The sequence below is a fragment of the Dipteris shenzhenensis genome, chromosome 17 (genome assembly GCF_047967505.1).
Source record: "Dipteris shenzhenensis isolate YYH24624 ecotype China chromosome 17, Dip_SZ_1.0, whole genome shotgun sequence".
NCBI classification, from domain to species: Eukaryota; Viridiplantae; Streptophyta; class Polypodiopsida; order Gleicheniales; family Dipteridaceae; genus Dipteris; species Dipteris shenzhenensis.
This window is the reverse complement of record NC_141612.1, coordinates 41203550-41220184: the sequence shown is the minus strand read 5'-3', so window position 1 is coordinate 41220184 and position 16635 is coordinate 41203550. Positions and strand designations below refer to the sequence as shown.

General features: G+C 43.0%; 1 protein-coding gene across 2 annotated transcripts in view; it reads right to left on the bottom strand.

The window, feature by feature from the left end:
• Positions 1-15353, bottom strand: part of EMB2423 (telomere length regulation TEL2 family protein) — a 95718-nt gene extending 80365 nt beyond the window's left edge. The window contains exons 1-5 of one of the 2 annotated variants that reach the window (XM_087388630.1): positions 15129-15353; positions 8197-8228; positions 7759-7882; positions 4160-4346; positions 3738-3938 (exon numbers count right to left, since the gene is read on the bottom strand). In XM_087388630.1, the coding sequence (XP_087244756.1) occupies positions 3738-3938; positions 4160-4346; positions 7759-7882; positions 8197-8228; positions 15129-15324 (740 nt within the window). In that variant the 5' untranslated portion in view covers positions 15325-15353. Of the gene's footprint in view, positions 1-3737; positions 3939-4159; positions 4347-7758; positions 7883-8196; positions 8229-15022; positions 15092-15128 lie in introns of those variants that run through there. The other variant, XM_087388631.1, reaches the window with a different exon arrangement.
• Between the last annotated feature and the right edge of the window lie 1282 nt (positions 15354-16635).

Sequence of the window (16635 nt, the reverse complement as noted above, 5' to 3'; positions counted from 1 at the left end):
AGAGCTGAAATAGGTCGAACCTCAATCGTGTGTGCTCTGGTTGCCTGTCGCGCCGTGTACGGTCTCTATGTCCCTCGCCTGGCAATGCTGTGTCGGGCTCTCTCCACTGATCCATATATCTCTCATGTCGGCTAGCTCCTCCTCCTCTATCCCAGAGTGCCCTGGGGTTGAGTCAAATGTATAGAAATCCGTGACCTGTCTCTGCGCGCGGTCTATCTCGGTACCCCGTGGTGCGGTGGTCCCATCCTCCTGCTCTCTAATATGTCATAGTAGTGTCTCCCTATGTCGTCGCATCTCCATCAAGTAGAGCCCAATATAGACCTGGTCCTGGACGTGGATCAGTCGTGAGAGTGGGCCAAAGCCGTACCCCTCTTGAAAAAGGCAGTGGTAGCGCCCTCGAATCTCATAGTAGGCTGGGCAGACACAGAAAGTGCTCCTTTGTCCCAACCACCCCCATCGTGCACAACCTACAAGTCTGCTACTCTCTGGGTATGCGTGCAGCTCTCCTTGTCTCGATCCTCAGCTGATGGGACGAGATCTGCATCTGTCCAATGGCAATCCTCAGTGCGTGAGACTCCTCTGTCCTCCATATACTGAGGTCTGATCATGAGCCATTCTTCTGATACTCTCGGTCATAGTAGAGCAGGGTCTTGGTGAGGAACTCCTGGTCCCCCCCCCAAGTACGAGATGTGTGGAGCTAGAGGAGATCTAACCGTATGATACAGTTAATCTCATCCCGTAGGCGGTGCATTCATGCTATACTGAAACGGGGGAATCCGATCCATCTGAATGCCATGACTGGCAAACCATGCGGTGACGCATGCAAACCATGTTGTACCTACCCCACTCTCTGCTAGTTGTATGGAGGACTCTAGTACTAGCCTCGGAAGTCTTTCGCGAGGTAGATCCCAAACTCTGTGGAGGAAAGTCACTGTCTGAAAAATGGCATCAACCTGGAGAGGGGTCATGGCAAACTCTACCTATACTATCCCGTAGGCGGTGCATTCATGCTATACTGAAACGGGGGAATCCGATCCATCTGAATGCCATGACTGGCAAACCATGCGGTCACGCATGCAAACCATGCTGTACCTACCCCACTCTCTGCTAGTTGTATGGAGGACTCTAGTACTAGCCTCAGAAGTCTTTCGCGAGGTAGATCCCAAACTCTGTGGAGGAAAGTCACTGTCTGAACCTAAATTGACTCATATGGACAGTGCCCTTTTGTGGTGACCTCACGTGCATAGGATGAAGTATCTGGAGGGAAATAACATACTCCTATGAGAATCGGTCGTGTGTCTGGTAGCTTGACTCCTATCCACATGTGTCGCGCATGCTCCTCTCTCCGTGCCACTGATATGAGAGGTCTCATGTGTGATCTAAACAGGATAGCTACTTCCCTCGAACCCCGCACACCAATGTCTCTCCTTGTCTCCTTCCTATGAGATGACTCCCATGTATATCTGTCACGGTAGGCAGTCCTCTCTCGGGGTTCTCATGTGTCTCAATGTAGAAGACCATATCTATGTCAGTGTATGTCTCCGAGAAACTACCTGGATCAGACCAGAGTGTGCCATTGTAATTCTCAGTCCACTTTGTGTCCCCTTGGGCCAACACCGTCATAATTCACCCTCTTCTTTCTCTTCCTTTTCTTCCTTCCCCCCTCGGTCCTGATCTCCTCTCTCTAGAATGATCACCCTACCATCTCTGTATGCAGTCAATTTCCCTGCTTCTCTCGCTGCCATGACGTGTACCATACCTTCCCTCCAGTGTTTCTGCTGGAGGAGGGTGAGGTCATCGTCCAAGTAGATCCGGGTTCCTTTCAAGGTCACCCTTGTGCTCATGAGGGTTTTCCTATCCATGGCTGTTCGGAGCTTACTCACAAGTGGCCTTGTGGTTGCATCGGGCTTGCCAACTCTCCAAGCTGTCTCACATGTCAGGTTCACACCCATTTTGGTGAACAAAGCATTTGCATCTGCCATAGGAGTATCTCCTACTGTGAGGCCTCAGACTAAGATATTTAGGGCTTTACTGTTTCTCCTTTTATCCTCCTCTAAAGCATTTGAAATGAACTCTTTCTTGGGGACAGCAGTACCTTTCTTGACCACATCGCTCCATTCCAAGATTGCAGCCTCTCCTTTCTTGATTTTCTGGGTGAATTCAGCATGTTTACCCTTCATAGTGTCTTGCAAGAATGCCAAGTCTTTTCTGAGTTTTTCATTCTCAGATTTCAGTTCATCTACGATCTTGCATCCTTCTTCTGAAGTCCCCTTTGCCCCTTTGAGCTGCTTCATTTGTTCCCTAATGATGTTCAGCTCCTCGTGTACGGATGGCTGAAGGCTCCCCTTCATCTCCGTGTGTATTTGCCTTCAATTTTACATTCTCGTCTTAAAGACTAATCACCTGAGCTTCCAAGCTCTCTATCTTGGATGTAAGAAGACTGTTTTTCACATCCATATCTCGCATCATATCCATCTGCATTTTCCCATATCCCTTCATGTCGTCATTCATTTGAGCACGTATGTTTGAAAGCTCATCCTTCTTGTATTCTTCCAGTTTCTTTTGTAAGCATTCAATTTCAGCATCCTGTAGCTTACATACCTCTTTGATAGTGGATAGGCATGCTTTGACATTCCCATCCCCTACTTTCTGCGCTTTGGTCCAAATAATGCTGTATTTTCTGTCTTTGCCCCCTCTGGTTTTTTGATCGGGTGAGCTTTCCATGGCCTCTCCTTTTTCTCTGATTTTTTCTGCTCTTCGGACTGCCCACCACCTAAGGGCTGCCCATAGCAAGTCTTTCTTGATTTTTGCAAGTCAGGAGCTGGTTGGAGCAGATGTATAGGGCTGGAGTCGAGGCATGAGGGCTGTAAGGGCTGTGAACAAGAGGAAAGGAACATTGCTGTTTCATAGAGACTTCAAGAAAGCCTTTGGCACGGTACCCTGCAAAAAAACTATGGGAAAGGACCAAACAACTGCAAATACCCAAAGAATTCAGGGAATCCACACTCAAACTGTATGAGACGGGCAGAGGAGGCAGAGAGGCGAAGCGAAGGGCAGGACAGAGAGGCCTCTGGAGGCAAGGCTGAGGGCAAGACGGGGGCAGGAAGGAGCAGCAGCATCTTATCTATGACGAGGATCTAGATCAACAAGCTTCTTGACCATGCCACCTTGCAAGATTTCCTCAAACCCCCTCTTTTTCTTCAGTTGACATGCTGTCTTTTTCTGCAGAGATCCCGGCCTTAGGCTCAGGCATTGGTGGCTCTTGCATTAAGCTCAAGGTTTGCCTATGTTGGCCCTTCCACTTGATGTACCTGTTTATATTTCCGTTCCCTCAATTGTGAGCAAGAGAGTAAACCTCCCACCTGCTGTAATTTTTAATTTGTTTTGAGACTGGGACTTGCCCTCACTCAACATGATAAAATAAAAGATTACAGAATCTCAACAACTTTAGAGTGAAAGTGCCAGAGAAAATGTAGAGTAGAAGCATGATGACTTTGGGGAAATGAACAATAATTTGAAGCAAGACGCGATACTGTGTACAGAAAAAAGCGCCATCCTTAAGTTTTGTCTTCGGTGCCACGAAATACACTGTTTTATAGCTTATCATGCCTTATTTCTCTATTATGGTAGGCAATTGTCAGAGACAATAGTTCTAGACACTTAAAACTATCTAACAAGCAGTCTCATTGCAATCGTCAAAGATCACACTCTTGCACTCAACAAGACCATATGGATACGGAGAATGCAACGAGGAAGGCGCCTTTGTCCTTGCTTTGTCAGGAATGGAAGCAACCAACTGAGATACTCTTGAAAGGCTCTGATTTGTCTCTGGAAAATGGCTACTTGTAAGCATTGCACCTCGATCATAATTCATGCTGGCCCAGTCAAATGCCATCTTCCTCAAACCCCCATTTTCAATCAAACAAAGGACCAAGAGCCTGCAAAATTATTATGCAGAATGGTGAGGGATCTATGCTGTGTAAAACTTAGACAGAAAAGAAGTGCAATCTATAAGAACAGGGATCTTATCATAGAACATTAAATGTTAAATGAAATCAGACAGCCAATATGCATTGGCCTGTCCACCGGACCTTTTAATTACAGAATTTAAATTTCTGCATCACTTGGAATCATATCTGCAGCAAGAAAAGCAAGAAACCTTTCCGCTACTCCGCAAACTGAGCTTGTCTCAATGGAAAGATCGTCTTCAGCAGTATTATAATTAGGAATTAGTGCCGGTACCAGAGCCATTAAAGACTCACTTGGGGGAGCAAGTGTAAAGAATGAATCAAATAAATGAGTCTGCTCTTGATATGAAAAGCAAGTTAGCCAATCAGCTGCCACTTCTGTAGGAAGAGCATGACAAATATCAGTCAAAACTTTGAGCAAACTATTTCAAAACAGAAATTTTCTGTCTATGATATGATAAGATTCCATGAGATATGGAATTCATGATGTGTGCATCTATGACTATTTAGGTCGTTTATTTAAATCAATCTATGCACACAATGATACAAAAATAAGATTGAATAGACAATAAGATACAGAAATCATGCTGTCTGTTTATGGGTCTAAACAAACAATGCACCCACTTATGCTATGTAAGAAACACTGAATGGGAACAACATCAACATAGGAATTGAGCTCCTTGTAACCTTTAAAAAAACACGAAACACGAACCACATATCAGGATACATCCCTACCATGAATGAACGTCAAAAGGCCCATCACATCTGAAAACAACCTCATCCTGGGCACATGAGAATCAGTACATGAAAAAACTCTACACAGGAATGCAAAGTTATTGGATGACCATCGTAATTAAAACTCGCATGTAGTAGTCAGATATGACACCGAAGATCACACTCAACACAACAGGTGGAAAGTGTGTGGACAGACTTTCAATTGATGCCAACCTTGAGCTGTAAGACAAGGCACACTAATTTAAACCAGAAGAGCACGTTGTAATTCGGCATCTTGAAGACATTGTTGAAAGACAAATACACTGAGAAATAAGTTTAATTTTTCCAAATTAAATCAGGATTCCTTGAGCATGTTTGAATCAAGCAAGCCAGAAGCTAAAATAATCATGAGACGCACTCGTTTCCCAAGTTTCAGAATTTCCTTCCAAGTCTGTTCTTGAAAACAGCTCAATTCAACTTTGAAGATGGGAACGTGAGATTATTGCAGGGTTCTTTATTGAGGTACTTGCTTTGCCAGCTCATATTTTGTGTGCTTTGATATCAGGCATGGCAAGTCTTGAGTCGATGTAAAAACATCCCGTCAAGTTGTTGATGCCCAGTTTATTCCAAAGACTTGGAAAGCTTGAAGAATTGTCCTTAGGGCCTTTCAGTTAAGAAAAGGGGTACCCTTACAGACCCACCTACCCTGGTTTTGAATTTGTCCCACAATCTTCTATATTTTATCCATTTTGAAGCTCAAATTGTGAATGGGAGAGCTCCGGAGAAAAAACAATTTGTATCATTCCTGTTATGTGTCTTCCAATCCATAGTGATTCCATCAGGATGATCAAAGGCTATGCAATGTGATCAAAGCCTCCTAGTTCTTTCAGCTATTGTTGGCTCTGCACGGTCATGAAGATGTCATCTTCTGTCCTTGATTGGCTCCTTCATCTGCTTGTAGGTCTCTGAGATCATATCTTCCTCATTAACCTTCTGCGTTGTGTGTGTGAGGAGAGATTAAGCTCTTTTCCAAAAACGACTTCATTCAGGTCCTCCCTATACAGCATGAAAAGGTACCCTTTATAATGCCCTAAACCAGGTCAAACTGCCCTGCTTTCATTGAGCCTGAATATCACTCACATAACCAAAACGAGTAGATTATATCTCTCCATATGTCTGTCTGACTTTTCCTTTAAGTATGAAAGAAACCAACCAAAAGTGTACAAGATATTGATACATCATGCAGATCATGAGAAAATTCAAGAAATGAATGCACCACGCAAAACATGAAGAAATAAAGATGGGGGCTGAAAGTGCCACACTATGCCAGAGGGGGGCTAGAAAAAGAAAGGGCTTCCCTCCATTCCCATTAGAAACATCCTCCTCCTACTTGATGCTGATCTAGAAGTCCCCTACGTTCTTGAACGGATGACCAGCAATGTATGCACAAGGTCTGTCCATATACTTGCCAGAGCCTGACCTGGGTGAACCTGCGTACTGTCAAGTGCTTTGGCTCTCCAAATGTGCCAAGCGTTGAGCAATGATCTCCCAACTCGTGTCCACAGCACATGTGCAGGTCTGTCTACGAGATAGAGTCTGTGTCCAAGCAGCAAAACTGAACAAGATGCAGGCAAACACTGATAGCCCATGATGAATCCGGGCTCTCCTTAAATACCTAAGGCCCAAACAAGAAAAACCAAGCTACTGAGCCCCGAGTGATAAACAGAGTGGAAGAGATGAATTTCCCTAAAAGCCACACAACCCCTGTCCAAATAATCCTGGTTTGTTCGCACTCCCAAAGCCAAATGCTGGATAGACTCGGAAACATGCAAGCACCATGGGCAAGAATAATCAGCTCCAAAGATATCCCTCCACTTGTTTACCACAATCCCTTCATGACAAAAAAATAATCTTCCCATTTCTGATGGATCTTCAAAGCCTCCTCCAGAAACACCTCTGTAAGTCCACATTGATCTGAAATCTCTCCCAGCGAGCCGCCCTGGAGGGTCTCTCGACACTAGCCCTAATCTGAAATTTCCTGGCATAGCTAACTGTGAACTGGAATTTTGGAATGATGACCTGCTACAATCCTACTCCCACTCTCTAAGATCCCATTGCAGATTCTTTATAGGCACACCTCCATATGAGAACAGGCTCCAAATACCAGCAAGAGCATCCTCAAGGCAAGGTGCAACATACCAGCCTGAAACAAACCAACACCACTCAACATAAGCCACTACTCTTCCATGTGTACATTAGACGCATGCCTTTCGTTAATATCAAGAATTGTTTTGGGCTCATGTGGAAGCATTGGGGGTCAATTAAATCTATAAACCTCTTCTCTGACTAGACTATCACCTTCAAGCAATTGCTTCTTCAAATGACAACAAAATACAGGATGCGCTCTACATCCTTCTGGTAAGGCTGCCTTGTAAGCAAGCTCACCAATCCTCTGAAGTATTGTGACTGGAGCACAACCCCTCATAGACAACTTAGGACATTCACCAGTCTTTAGGGCTTTAGAGGACTTGAGGCCTCTCAAATAAGCTATCATGTTCTCCAAATTCCACTTTGTGTCTATGTAAATTTACATAACTTTTAGCTCTATCTTAATACTTTCTTGGGCATGCCTCAACATCTGATGCATGTCCTGCAGAAAGTCTTTCACCACTTGAAATCTTTTTCACTCAAGCCCTACAGATGGTGGAGCCCTGGGCTGAAATCCACATGTTACATGAATGGACTATAACTTCTGCAGGAGTGCTCTATCTTGAGAAGCCACTGAAGCCTACACAGAGGCACATGGCAGAAGAGAAAGAGAGGTGCAGCAAACAGAGCCGCATCTGTGTTCTCTTTCAGATCTGCAATGCCCCTTTACAGTTAAATAAGCACATGCTTTGAGTTGCATCTTTCATATTCATGTCTTGCATTCTTGGACTCTCATGATAATTTCAGATTCCATGGTCTCATAGGCTTTTTTGACCTTCCACAGATGTTAATAAAAATCTCTCTCTCTCTCTCCCCCCCCCCCGCCCCCCCTCTCAATTATCCATTTTATGAATGCAAAGATCCTTACCAAAAAGTAAAAGTTTTGCCATAGCAGAAAATGAAGATCCTCCATAGAAAACTTTTCTAAGAGCTTCCCTATAATCCTCATGTGGGAGCATTTGTTGGACTTCATTCCTGCAGACTGAAGCAAGCTGCCATAAAATACATGTTTGATTAGTCAACTGTAATTGTCAGAAACAAGGGATAGAGAGCCACTATATTTGCTGCTAGCATATTTTGTGCATACTTTGTTGGAACTTACATTTTTAGCATTGCACATGCAAAGTATTAAGCATAATGTTTCTGAGGAAATAAACTTGACACTCAAAATAAATTTTAGTTTGCTGCCTTTTTTAATGACGCCCTTCCTTCTAACAGGAATCCCACAACATCACTAAAAGAAATACCCACAAAGTGAAAAGCTACCTCCAAAAATTTACATAAATGCAAGAAAAATCTTAAATACCTGACTAAGCTGCACATCAAGAGGATAGTTCCCTGTGAAAATCATCATTTCAAAATGCAGTGATTAGCCAATAAACGAAGATGACTAACAAATTATATATAAATATCAAGAATAAAGGCATTGTCTAAGCATGATTAATATCTAAATGCTCAAAAGCTACATTGAAAGCAAAAACACTAGCAATCTCAAACAAAAAAAGTCAGCTTGCTCCAATTCAAATAACAAAGCACCTAGATAACCACCTAAATGTTTATTGTGGTTGTGTGGATTCTTCAATAAAGAAAGTATGCCACATGAACATATGCTCCCCTAAGGTAAAGAAAAACGTGTACGTCCCTGTGCACAAGATAGTGCTTGTATAATGCTCAAACTTGGAGACATTTGTGCTGCCATAGTTCTATATCCAAGATGTAATTCAGCAAGACCAGAGTGGCTTGGGAGACCTTGATTCTCCCAACCCAAGAGGGGAGGAGATTTTTCTCAGAGAATGGACATTGATTCTCCCGACCTTGATCCTCAATGCAGATCTTTGCTTTGCAAGCTTGTTGTCAAGGGACTTATACCAAATCATTGAAAAGTTTTCTTTCTTTGATGCATCTTGCATCTTTGACTAGACAGTAAGTAATGCCAGAAAATTCCAGATTATTGCAAGAGGTTGAGACCTTCCAGAGCTCAGCATTACAAGAGCTTTCAAATCACCTTCGAGATTCAAAGATCTTTTTGGAAGGGCTCTATAAATCCCTCACGTATAGGAAACTCACTCTCTTCTTCTAACTTTCTGTTTATGGAGGGATCACAGTCAATCAATGGAGGAGTATTTTTGGAGCTAATCCTTCTTATCCTCGGTGCTTAGCTGATGAGCCTATTCAGCATTGCCTCTAAGAGTGTAGACAGGCTAGGTTCATTTTGGACCGGGATGCAAAACTGTTGCACAAATTTTCCTCCTCCACTTTTTCATTACTCGCGATTCAGTGGCTTGGATTGCACTTACTGGGCCTTGCATTGTTTGACAGTCAAGACTCCTCTTGGGCTATCACAGTCTGGCACCTTGATGTATAGTTCTGTCAACTTCATGTTGCCCCTGTCTCTCAACACAAACCTGCACTTGCATCAATGAACACTAGCTGGGAGATTGTAGCAAGCATCACTCACTAGCAGATCTGGGGATATAGATACACAAAGGCTATTGATGGCACCCAAGTCCATCCAATTCATACCTTCGTGGGTACCTCAACAGATATTGTACGCTTTTTTTCTTTGGGTTAGATATTGGGCACATTGGACTCTATGGAAAGACAGAAATCATAGAGTTTTTGGTGATCCACTTTTCTCACCTTACTCTTTCTTCAGGCTTTCTTTGCAGAAATCTTTTTATGATTGCCTGCAAACAGGGTCTATAGATCAAGATGTATATTTGTCCTATATTCAGATATTGTACACACTCTGATGGCTATTTGGCTGAGGACGCACAGATCTTCTACTCTGCCTGGGCCAACAGGATGATTTTTCTCAGAGAACGGAGAGGTTGTCCATTCTTTTCTCCTCACGCATCATAGGCATGAGGTGGCATTTCCAACCACAGTCCTAGTTTGTATCCGGTTTTTCAATTACTCATTTTTTGATGATTATAGCCAATAAGTGTGGAATTTTACATTTTTGGCCTGATATACCATCTAGTTTCTTTGTAAAGAATTAATCTGCTTGAAGAAATTTTGCGTGCATCAGGAATCCAAACCGAGATTATGTTGTCAAAAGGTCAAGTACCACTCACCTACTCACAGTGCGTCCAGATAATATTGTCTCTCATTCAGGTATGCCTCCTACTATTCCTGCAGCTAGCCACTTTTATGCTTGTGGAGTAAAAGGCTTCATTTTGGGGTTTCTTTCTTGATGCCTTCTATTCCCCTGGTTTAGAATCCTTGTCTCCCATCTGCAATGGAGGAGGAGGGGACTTTCATTTCACATGCGTACAAATGAGTTGAAATAGAACCTTAATTGGGTTATGAGCTGTCAAAATCATAATCATTGGTCGTAGAAAACTAAATCGAATGGAAGAATTTGATAAACTTTTTGGATAGTAGAGCATAGTACATGCCTTTTATAAACAAATCTGCGACCTGTGGAAAATTAATTGACTCTTTAGTTGGCATTTTGGTAAGACAGTCAACCAATACAAGAATGGAATAAGAATCTCCTCTATTTGGCAGATCTTAGACTATATGGCACTCTGGGATGATCTATTGCCTCAGAACATTATGATTAGGTACTACAACCTTGCCATTTCATTTACTGTGAAACATAAATTATGCATGATACGCAACAATGCATCAGCAACTTTAGGTTCCTTCCCTTTTTAAATATTGTGAAGTTCTGCCCACCTAGCTTGGCAACCATGCAAGCCAATTCTTTGAAGTATTTTGAATATCATGGTCCACATCCACATGAACTAAGAACCATTAAGCATGGATAACAGCATTCAAGTCATGCTCATAAGTTGGCCAATTTCTTTGAGAGGAAGAAAGCTTCTTGTGTTCAAAGGCTACTAGCCTTCCCTCTTGATTCAAAACTATCCCAATTGCAGCATCCACATGAAAATCTGAACCATGTAAGTAATGTCTCCAAGCATGAATAACGGCATTCAACTCCTACTCATGAGTTTTGGCCAATTTCTTTAAGAGAAAGAAAGCTTCTTGCTTTTAAGGCTACTCACCTTTCTATTTGATTCAAAAACACTCCACATGCTTCCTTGCATCTATTTGTAGGGAAAATGGCTTGTACTGCATGCCTACTTGCATCAGTTTCTAGTAAAAACAGCCTCTGAGGATTAACTATCTTAACATTGATGCATCAGCTACTACCCTTTTTACCGTGTTAAAGCTTTCATCTCCCCATGTAAAAGGTGCATTCCCAAATGTTAGCCGCATCATCGATGCCACTGTCTCTAATAACCTTCACATATTTTTTATAGAATTGTGTGAATCCCATCAGGTGTAATTATATGGCCCAAATACTCCAATCTGATCCAATCTGACTATTAAAAATTTAATCTTTTCTTAGTCACGGAGAGGGCAACTACCCTCAAAACATTAAATACCAATCTCTGATGTTTCACATGCACCACACAAGAAAATCATTAACAACTTGCCAATGTATGGCCACAATACATCATTCATCAGCTGAGAGAGCATTGGTAAGTCCAAATGGCAACACCTAAAAACACATGATGTTCAACTTCTAAAAGCACTTCTATACACATCAGATTTGATGGTAGCCACACTTCATATCTACCTTGCTGAGATAACAGCTTCATGTAATGCATCAAACAAATCATCAATTCTAGCCATAGAAATTATTCCAATTGTCTATGTACCTCTTCTTCTTCAGTAAACTTCAATCTATAGGGTGGTCAATTAATAGGCTGTACTCCACGAACAAGTGTTGAACTTTCACTTCAAGAGGCAACCCCCATGGTAACTCGTTCTTAAACCGATCAAGAAATTCAAAGAATACCTAATCTCCTAATTTGGCCATCACTCGGTCTTGAGTAGCCTTCGAGTTCAGCAATGCATCTTCTAATGGTTCTGCCAACACAGTGCAAATATATACAAACTTACCTGGAGTTTTCCTAACTTCTGTACTCAAATTTAGAAGACCTTAAAGAAGATCCTTTTCTCTTGGTCTCTAAACTAGCTTAGAGTTAATTATGTCGTGTGTTGAAATAACACTACTGGCTTTTCAACAAGCTACACGCAACAACTTCACCAAACAAAGCAATACTCAAAACACAATACAGTTGGGCAGCCATTAACGTCAACCCACTGTGCTCAAATTGAATTCAATGCAAACTCTCAGCAAACAATATAACCAATAGGAACTGCCGCTATTTACTTGTTTTCATCCACAGTGCTCTCGTTGCTCTAGTTTATAGCTTTTTTAGACAACCATCCTCTCCGTCATGAGATCACCACAAGCATCAGCCTCGACATCACACCAATTCTGCTCTTTGTAGAAGCAACAACAATATGCCCACCTCCCCAAAATCTACACATACGCTCTATTACCACATGTTATGGTGTACAGCTTTCAAAACCTGATTGGCCAGGATTCCTAAAACCTCACAAGCTGCAAGAAATGCCTCCACGCAGCCAACATGACACTTCTACAAACTTGTAGAAACCTTACTCACACTCCTTGAACTTGGATCCACCCCCATGCCCAATATTTTGCAGCTTGCCACCATGGGTGTACGTGGGTTCATCTTCTACAATTCACATAGACTTTTGCTTCCAGAAGTATGTGTTTCAGCCATAGTTACCAACGAACATTCTGGGAGCTTAGGATGCCCGAACGGGAACATTTCGGGAAGGGGGAATGGGGGAACGGGAATGCCACATCGTATGACACAACATCATATCAGGGAGAGAGTGGAGAGAAGGGGGGGCTGAGAGTGGAGAGGACTGAGAGAAGGGGGCTAAAGCTTGAGAGAAGGAGAAGAGAGTGGAGACAAGGGGCTGAGGGAAGGGGGGCTAAGAGTGGAGACGGCTGAGATAAGGGGGAGAGAGTGCCAAGTGGAAACTCCAGAGAATGGGCTGAGAGAAGAGGGGAACTAAGAGAGCTTAGAAGGGGGCTGAGTGGGTAGGAGAGGGCTGAGAGGGTGTGTAGGAGCTGGAGGGTGGTGTAGGAGCACGCAGAAACAGAAGACCCAAACAGCACTTTTACCAGGTCCGCACAGCGCAGCATATTGGAACGCTGGGACATTCCACATCTGATGGGCGTTCCAGACACGTTCCAGACATTCCACTTTCCCCTTCCTTCATGGAATACTGTTCCGGAAGGGGGAATGCCTTTCCCTCGTAACTATGATTTCAGCCAGCATAGCTGGCTAAAGATTTTGGATATTTGTACCTTCATGATTTTCCCGGAATTCTTTGGCTAGTCCTAAACCCCACCAAGATTCTCAAAGGAAGTTTCCCCATAGTTCAACTCCATAAGTGAATCTTCTTGCATTTCCTTGGCACTACGAAGAAAGCTTTTGACCACCCATAATTCTCTTTTGCAACACAAAGATCCATCTGCCCTGACGTCCTTGTACCTGAAAACCATCTCTTCAAATCCTTCCTAGTGACGTTTCTCTACTCTCCCGTTAACCTATCACTATTGTCTTCATCTTATCTAAATTCACCTGCATATTCAGGACTTCTCAAGGTTGACATTGTCCCTTGACAATGGTATATGGTCTGCATATAAGCAACGATAATCAGAGAGAGGAGCCGCTTGCTCATGCAACAGTATGAACAAACTGCAGGAGCTTCAAGAGCAAGAGCAACTGTGGGAAAATGGCGAGGTTGGATGAACAAGAGGCAGTGGAGAGCAGGGGCCAAGGGGGCTGAGGGCTGTTTTAGACGTAACATGGTGTAGTAGAAGACTGAAATAGCTTTACCATCACCATTCAAGCTGCCAACCTCAAAGGGCCCAAGGGGGCTGGGAGGCTGTTAGGGAGGTAATATGGAGCAGTAGAAGGCTGAAATACCATGAACATTCAAGCTGGCAACGGCAAAGGTGCAATGCACACTTGTTTCAGAACAGCATTGGGCTTTTCTGCTGCCCCGCCTTCCGAGCTGGCAAAGCGTTGCTCCATGTCAGTCGTTTACATAGAATTGGTAGTCACTCAAAGCATTCTGTTGTAAACTGTGTAAATGGAAAGGACATGTAGCATAGAAAAGAAATTTTTTCATTGTATGTTCAAAGGGCATATTATTATGCCATATTGACAATATGGATTATGTCTCTTGTCAGTGCTAAATAACTTGTGTATTCAGACCTAAGAATATAATGCACCAATAGATCATGATTTGATGATAGTTGAGGCCTACTAACGCACGACAAAATTGAGGAAGGATTTGCATATTAGAAACTAACTCATAGAGTATTGCACTAATTAAGAAAAGGGGGGAGAAGAGGAGGGGGCACGGGGGGGCAGGGAGAGAGAGAGAGAGAGAGAGAGAGAGATGAAATGAAATGAAATGCCTGTCTTAAAGTCTGCGGCAGACCCGTTAGGAAATATGGGACTCGAAAAAATGCAAGTACAAAAGCCAAGGTCCGACATAACTCCGCTGGAAGAGGAAGAAAGAGAGAGAGAGAGAGAGAGAGAGAGAGAGAGAGAGAGAGAGAGAGGGGGGGGAGGAGGACGGGAAGGGGAAGGGGGGATGGTTGTGTATTAAGATCATCAATGATGTTCTTTATGGGCCACCCTGGTTTCTCTAGGCTCCTCATATGAAGAGCAATGATACCGAGTCTAGCAGAAGACCAATTACTATATGCTCACGATCTATCCAAGCTGCATATGCTTGTGAAGACAGATATTGCCTCTTCCGAACACAGAATTCTACATAGAATGCTTATAAAAAACCGATGTGCACACTCAGGCCTTGGCAAGAAATTCAGGCCTGGCAAGTGAAACGCCCACACGAAACGACGATCAGAAGCAGCCTCTGAGGCTTGAAAGACTCGAAATGGTCAACCGACAATTGAGCAACTGCAAAACTTGCGCTTTGATTCCATTGCTTTGGGCACCTCTGATTTCAGACTAATCAAGCTTTCACTAAAGGAGCATTTATTTTGGACAGAATTAGATGTTGAGAATCTTGACACACAAAATTGCGCCAGGCTGTGTGTGGCCAGTTCAACTGAACAAAAATCGTCTTCCTATTTTGGAAGGTTAAATATGCGTATGTCATAAAAATCGTAAACACCATAACTGTTCCACACTGCGTCCGGGTCAAATCTTTACTTATAAATCTTGCTTCTAATTTGTTAGAAGACCCACCAGCACTTGATAAATCTTGCTTCTAAAATTTGTTAGAAGACCCACCAGCACTTGCAAGCAGGTTATAGAAGGTACGTTAAAGACCAGTGGATAAGAGCTAAACTACCTGGGGCTGGCTCCAAAGTGAGAGTATATAAAAGAGACGCCAATGAGTGCAGAGCATGCGTAACTTGGCCGACATCATGAGCTTCAGAGATAGCAGTTCCCATCATTTTGACCAGCTCTGAAAGAGCAAGCTGGACTCCATCTTCCTCCCGACTGTGAATTGATCTGTGAGCAGGGCTTCTGGAGTCACTGGCCATGATTGACGACCCAATCAAATCAAGTTGCATCTCCTGTTACTTATACTTCAACAACTGCTCTTGCATGGTGCATATTACATATCTTTATTCACTACCTCAAATCCTGTTTATTAATGGATTAAGATTGTTTCACATGTTTTGTTAGCACTGCCGAAACTCTTTTTTGTGAATTTCCACTTGTAATTTTCTGGCCTGCCCTCGGAGGGTCGGCCTAATTTTTGGAGATGTGTGTTCCCAAGAAAAGAAAATTTCAGAAATTCATTTCCTTTTTAACGTTCAAGTTGCTGGTTTTCGGCCTGGAGGGTCGGTCTAATTTGGAGATGTGTGTTCCCAAGAAACGAAAATCTCATAAATTCATTTCCTTTTTAACGTTCAAGTTGCTGTTTTTCGGCCTGCCCAAGAGGGGATAGGGTATAGTGACTAGTGCCTCTTTTCCAAAAGAGAAATCGGCTTTTATTTTTTACAAAAACATTATTTTGTTGATTGAGCTAAGTTGCACTTGCTATTGGTATCCCTTAAAATCCTCATCTTTGCTATTTTTACCCCTTGAAACCCCCATCTTTTGGGCCTACCCCAAGGGGGAAGGGTACAGTGACCGGTGTGTGTTCACTAAAAGCCAAAATTCATTTTTTTTCTTTTTTGGCCTGCCCAGGGGGAAAGGCTTTAGTGAAGGCTTGGTTTTGGTGGAGATTATAAATTTCTATTTTTTGGCCTTCCGGGTGACTATATTCGATTGGTTTGTTGAGGTTGGCTGCGTGGAACTATTGGATTGGTTAGTGATTGTTGCTATGGGCAGTCCATTTTTTCTCCCCCTTTCTCTCTCTTTCCTTCTTCTCTCTCTTTCTCTTCCCATCTTTTTCTCCCCCCCCCCCCCCCCCCCCTCTCTCTCATTCCTTCTTCTTTCTCTTTTGGCCTGCCTTAAGGGTAGGCTTTAGTAGAGTGATCGTTTCACTAGCACAGGGAAAATTCAGTAATTTTCACGTTATATTTTTTGTATTTTTATGATTGGTCCAAGTTTCTCTTGCTATTTTCGTCCCTTGAAATTCCTCCATCTTCCTCTCTCTCTCTCTCTCTCTCTCTCTCTCTCTCTCTCTCTCTCTCTCTCTCCCCCCCCCTCCCTCTCTCTCTCTCTCTCTCTCTCTCTCTCTCTCTCTCTCACACACACACACAGAGCTTTCCGCCCTCTTTTGCATGGTGCGCATCCAATTCATCTTCTTTTTTCCTATTTTGGATCTTGGGCAGGCCTCATGAATGATTTTCATCATTCATCTTGTTCTTTCTCTTCCCCTCCCCCCTCCCTATTTTGGATCT